This window comes from Pygocentrus nattereri, unplaced genomic scaffold (assembly GCF_015220715.1).
Source record: "Pygocentrus nattereri isolate fPygNat1 unplaced genomic scaffold, fPygNat1.pri scaffold_74_arrow_ctg1, whole genome shotgun sequence".
NCBI lineage: Eukaryota > Metazoa > Chordata > Actinopteri > Characiformes > Serrasalmidae > Pygocentrus > Pygocentrus nattereri.
Window position 1 is genome coordinate 220001 of NW_023618305.1, and position 6533 is coordinate 226533.

The 6533-nt window shown below is 39.8% G+C and overlaps 1 protein-coding gene across 1 annotated transcript in view; it reads right to left on the reverse strand.

Annotated features, from left to right (window-relative positions):
• LOC119263026 overlaps positions 1-6533 on the reverse strand; it is a gene marked incomplete at its 5' end in the record, with an annotated part of 159720 nt that overhangs the window by 100707 nt on the left and 52480 nt on the right. The window contains 2 exons of the mRNA XM_037536664.1: positions 3271-3384; positions 6212-6325. Of these exons, the coding sequence (XP_037392561.1) occupies positions 3271-3384; positions 6212-6325 (228 nt within the window). The remainder of the gene's footprint in view (positions 1-3270; positions 3385-6211; positions 6326-6533) is intronic.

Genomic DNA, 6533 nt, shown 5'->3' on the forward strand with positions numbered 1-6533 from the left:
GTTTCATAAATAAATCTACATATTTTTTTCTATTAGATTTTTTTCCTCATGATGTTTTATTTTTTCCAGAGCGTTATTCTCTGTCACAAGCACTCGAGTTACTGGAGTTAATTAGTGGAGACAACTCAGAGGTGGAAGATTTGTCAGACACTGATGACCTTGTTGGGGATACTGAATATCAACCCCCCCCCAACAAGAGCCAAGCAGCAGTGAGGAGGACAGCAGTGGGTGTGATGACCCCATTCCACAGACCTCTCAGCTTATCAGGGGACGTAAACGTCACCGTGATGAATATGAAGGATATCGTTCAGATCGTGACATTGCCAGATCACGCACTCCTAGACGTCATTCTCGAACACAGCAAGAGCAGGCTGATATCTCAAACAATGTCCCTGAAGAGACAACACCAGGACCAAGCCATCAAGAACAGTCCAAGGAAGGACGTGGGATGCAATGGAGGGCCTCTCCACTAACACCAAATCAAGCCCAGTTTGAGCATGAGGAGGAAACTGTGCAGAACAGAGAGAACTGGACCCCACTGGACTACATAGAACAGTATATTGATAAAGATTTAATGAAAATGATAGCAGATTGTTCTAATGCTACATCACTGGCTAGAAATGGGGCCCCACTCAACACATCAACTGATGAAATGTATCATTTTTTTTTGGTGCCTGTATTTTGATGTCTTGCGTACCTTATCCTGCAATCAGGATGTACTGGTCTAAAACCTTAAAATTCCCTGCCATCACTGAAAAGTTCACACGTGACAGATTGTTCAGACTGAGGCGATCACACATATTGATGATGTTCCAGAGGATCTCAGAGAATGTGATAAATTCTGGAAGGTGAGGCCATTTCTGAACCGCATTCTGAAAGGCTGCAAATCTCAGTATCAGTACTATTTAATAACGATCTGGGGGGGGGTACAGTTTGGCTTTAAATCAGATAGCTTTAGATCAAACACAAACAAATTAGAGGGGCAGGATGAATTATTCGTTAATGATTGATTAATAAATAAAATAAGCTATCAAACGTTAAATAATAAAGGGATATTTTTGCTAAAAGTATATTTGCTGAATGGCATTCATGTGAACAACATTTGTGTTTCTGTGAGTGCATACTACTCTTGGAAAGCTACCGCCCCCTAAATCAATTGCATTTTCGCTAGGCTGGATTTATACAATGAAATTTTCAAAAGGATTTGATTGGTTGAAACTTAAACAAAACTTGTGACACTTGTGTTGCATAATGTAAAGCCTCACACAACTCACTTAAAACCATTCTGAAGCTCAGCCACAGCAATAGCTTGCGGTTATCACAATCGTTTTGGCTGGCTGTAGGATAGACAGACAGACAAAAAATCGCAGAACAATAGTGCGGCAGGCCCCGGCGACGACGGCCGAGAGGAAGGCGGGGCCCAAACGCTCAGCGGCGACGAACCTCAGCAAGGACACCGGGGAGAGAGCCGCGAGTGTGGAGGGGGCAGAGCGCAAAGCCCGAGCTCCACCGACGGACGCGAGGCACAAGAGTGATGGCGGGAGGACGACGAGGACGCTGGTGCCAGCCATGAGAGACACCAGAGCAAGGAGTGAGTCCCGAGCTCCGCCGAGCTGAGCTGCCAGCTAGCTAGGTACTCGTTCCCTCTCGGCTCTGGTGAGCACCTTTAAAAAGAGCTGAGATGGAACAGAGCGAGAGAGAGAGAGAGAGAGAGAGAGAGAGAGAGAGAGGGACAAGAAGCAGTAGGAGACAGTGTGGAGAGCTGAAAAGCTCAAGGAATAGACTCAAAAGTCTAGCCAGCTTGAGCCACTGAAAAGTGGCCAGCTTAGTGTTGGTTGTGTTTCCGTTGTTTATTTTGTGTGGAAATAAAGAAATGGCTGCTACTACCAGGAATCCTGCCTCCAGCGTCCTCCTTGAGCCTGGGGTAACACATGCCTTGCTACAAACAGATAGATAGAGAACGGCAGAACAACAGATAGATAGAGATAGATATGTACACAACTGCGGAACAATAGATAGGACAAAGAATTGCAGAACAATAGAGAATTGCAAAACAACTGATAAATAGGATAGAGACACGATAGAATCCATTAAATTAATGCAAGTAATGTTGATGGAACTGAAACAAATCTATGCAATGGCTGGAGAGCAGAAGAAACAAAACCTGAGTTATTTGAAGTAGCTCACAAGATTTTTTTCTTGTAACGTCTTAATACAATTTTTTATTGTTTAATTTTATTCTAACGTTATCTGGTGTTTACTGGCAAACACTCACTTAATGCCCAGATAAATGTTTAAACAAACTGGTTAGGTGCTTTTACACAGTGCTGTACAAGGATAAAGATGACAATTTAAAAAGATCCTATTTTTTCTCTCTGGTTGGTGGACAAAACATGATACAAAATTATACAGCTTAGTTGAATACTTTATATTTGAAACTTTCTTGTAGCATATTTACTGTAAACAACATGTATGTTTTTGTTGTTTAAGTTTTTTGACTAGTAAATAGATTTTACTTGACTTTATAAATTTTGTTTCCATTTCTATGAGAATGCAAAACTGTTCTTTCGTCTTCAGCTTGTGCAGCCCATGACCAGCAGCTGTGATGTTTTTGCCATCACACACACTCCCTCTTGTGCTCTATTGCTTAATAATGCTCCTGCCATTCAGCTACAGCAAATAAGTTGCCAGTGTAAAGCCCACTTTTGCAGTCCCGCTATACTTGAATAAAGAATTCACATTTTAACGGCGGTAGTTCCAGGGTTATATAAACTAGAAACTATGTTGAATACAGTTTTGTAGATTAAACACATTTACATTTAGGAGTCTTGTGACAACTCAAAAATATAAATAACATGGGCATATCATTTTTAATGAGGGCCCTCAGAGGCATTTACCAAATAACACCCAAATATTTAGCCTCCAAGTTGTTAACTTTATCAATACATAATGACTTTGTATGATATTAAAACATTTATTATTATAATTTCTTCTCTTTAAGATTCTAAGACGCTTTACTATTTTATAGTATAGGGAATATAGTATTACATTTACTAGTAAACAAGTTGTTTAAAATGAAACTTTACATTTTTATTTCATTTATGACCTTATGACAATCATCACTGATATCCAAACCTCTATGATTTATTTACTTGGAGTAAACAGCCCTAGTGATTCAAAAAATTCTTCAAGTTTATGCTCATTGAAGCTTCAAGAACAGTTCAAATAATCCAATATAAGCACATATAGATCAATAAGAGTAATACTCACCAGAGCAGGGAATACTCTCTGATCCTGACCCCGCCCCCTTCCAGACAGGTTTGTACAGCCTTGCAGTAGGGGGCTGCCTGGGTATTGGAGCTGAATGACTTCTAGTTGGAACCTCTAGAAGAGCACAAAGTTTCACAGTGTGGCGCAGGGGTTTACATAAAGTTACAACTCATACAAAGTGACAACTCACATTTGAACACTTTTAAAAAGAGGAGGGGAAATCTGAAGAAAAATGAATAAATGATGTGCTTGGAGGAGGGGGTATGACAGGAGATGAAAGGATTGGAGTGCTTTCTGTGAACTTTTGGCTCTCTTTTTTGGTAACACTTCCTCCTCGCTGTCATTGTCCGTGTCTCCAAAAATGAATAAATAAATAAAAATGACAGTGTGGGAGAAGAATATTAAAGAAATCTATTAAATATAAATGTTGATCTGAATAATCTCTTATTAATACAATAACTGCTTCTACTGAATGAAGAGCAATATCATACAACTGGTAAATAGGAACATTCAAACACTGGTTTATGTTTTCTCCTGCCTCTAATCTCCTCCTCTTGAGTCAGGGGTTTTCTTAGCTGCTGTCTTGCTTCTAAATACCGATCTGGGGGGGGGTACAGTTTGGCTTTAAATCAGATAGCTTTAGATCAAACACAAACAAATTAGAGGGGCAGGATGAATTATTCGTTAATGATTGATTAATAAATAAAATAAGCTATCAAACGTTAAATAATAAAGGGATATTTTTGCTAAAAGTATATTTGCTGAATGGCATTCATGTGAACAACATTTGTGTTTCTGTGAGTGCATACTACTCTTGGAAAGCTACCGCCCCCTAAATCAATTGCATTTTCGCTAGGCTGGATTTATACAATGAAATTTTCAAAAGGATTTGATTGGTTGAAACTTAAACAAAACTTGTGACACTTGTGTTGCATAATGTAAAGCCTCACACAACTCACTTAAAACCATTCTGAAGCTCAGCCACAGCAATAGCTTGCGGTTATCACAATCGTTTTGGCTGGCTGTAGGATAGACAGACAGACAAAAAATCGCAGAACAATAGTGCGGCAGGCCCCGGCGACGACGGCCGAGAGGAAGGCGGGGCCCAAACGCTCAGCGGCGACGAACCTCAGCAAGGACACCGGGGAGAGAGCCGCGAGTGTGGAGGGGGCAGAGCGCAAAGCCCGAGCTCCACCGACGGACGCGAGGCACAAGAGTGATGGCGGGAGGACGACGAGGACGCTGGTGCCAGCCATGAGAGACACCAGAGCAAGGAGTGAGTCCCGAGCTCCGCCGAGCTGAGCTGCCAGCTAGCTAGGTACTCGTTCCCTCTCGGCTCTGGTGAGCACCTTTAAAAAGAGCTGAGATGGAACAGAGCGAGAGAGAGAGAGAGAGAGAGAGGGACAAGCAGCAGTAGGAGACAGTGTGGAGAGCTGAAAAGCTCAAGGAATAGACTCAAAAGTCTAGCCAGCTTGAGCCACTGAAAAGTGGCCAGCTTAGTGTTGGTTGTGTTTCCGTTGTTTATTTTGTGTGGAAATAAAGAAATGGCTGCTACTACCAGGAATCCTGCCTCCAGCGTCCTCCTTGAGCCTGGGGTAACACATGCCTTGCTACAAACAGATAGATAGAGAACGGCAGAACAACAGATAGATAGAGATAGATATGTACACAACTGCGGAACAATAGATAGGACAAAGAATTGCAGAACAATAGAGAATTGCAAAACAACTGATAAATAGGATAGAGACACGATAGAATCCATTAAATTAATGCAAGTAATGTTGATGGAACTGAAACAAATCTATGCAATGGCTGGAGAGCAGAAGAAACAAAACCTGAGTTATTTGAAGTAGCTCACAAGATTTTTTTCTTGTAACGTCTTAATACAATTTTTTATTGTTTAATTTTATTCTAACGTTATCTGGTGTTTACTGGCAAACACTCACTTAATGCCCAGATAAATGTTTAAACAAACTGGTTAGGTGCTTTTACACAGTGCTGTACAAGGATAAAGATGACAATTTAAAAAGATCCTATTTTTTCTCTCTGGTTGGTGGACAAAACATGATACAAAATTATACAGCTTAGTTGAATACTTTATATTTGAAACTTTCTTGTAGCATATTTACTGTAAACAACATGTATGTTTTTGTTGTTTAAGTTTTTTGACTAGTAAATAGATTTTACTTGACTTTATAAATTTTGTTTCCATTTCTATGAGAATGCAAAACTGTTCTTTCGTCTTCAGCTTGTGCAGCCCATGACCAGCAGCTGTGATGTTTTTGCCATCACACACACTCCCTCTTGTGCTCTATTGCTTAATAATGCTCCTGCCATTCAGCTACAGCAAATAAGTTGCCAGTGTAAAGCCCACTTTTGCAGTCCCGCTATACTTGAATAAAGAATTCACATTTTAACGGCGGTAGTTCCAGGGTTATATAAACTAGAAACTATGTTGAATACAGTTTTGTAGATTAAACACATTTACATTTAGGAGTCTTGTGACAACTCAAAAATATAAATAACATGGGCATATCATTTTTAATGAGGGCCCTCAGAGGCATTTACCAAATAACACCCAAATATTTAGCCTCCAAGTTGTTAACTTTATCAATACATAATGACTTTGTATGATATTAAAACATTTATTATTATAATTTCTTCTCTTTAAGATTCTAAGACGCTTTACTATTTTATAGTATAGGGAATATAGTATTACATTTACTAGTAAACAAGTTGTTTAAAATGAAACTTTACATTTTTATTTCATTTATGACCTTATGACAATCATCACTGATATCCAAACCTCTATGATTTATTTACTTGGAGTAAACAGCCCTAGTGATTCAAAAAATTCTTCAAGTTTATGCTCATTGAAGCTTCAAGAACAGTTCAAATAATCCAATATAAGCACATATAGATCAATAAGAGTAATACTCACCAGAGCAGGGAATACTCTCTGTTCATGACCCCGCCCCCTTCCAGACAGGTTTGTACAGCCTTGCAGTAGGGGGCTGCCTGGGTATTGGAGCTGAATGACTTCTAGTTGGAACCTCTAGAAGAGCACAAAGTTTCACAGTGTGGCGCAGGGGTTTACATAAAGTTACAACTCATACAAAGTGACAACTCACATTTGAACACTTTTAAAAAGAGGAGGGGAAATCTGAAGAAAAATGAATAAATGATGTGCTTGGAGGAGGGGGTATGACAGGAGATGAAAGGATTGGAGTGCTTTCTGTGAACATTTTGGCTCTCTTTTTTGG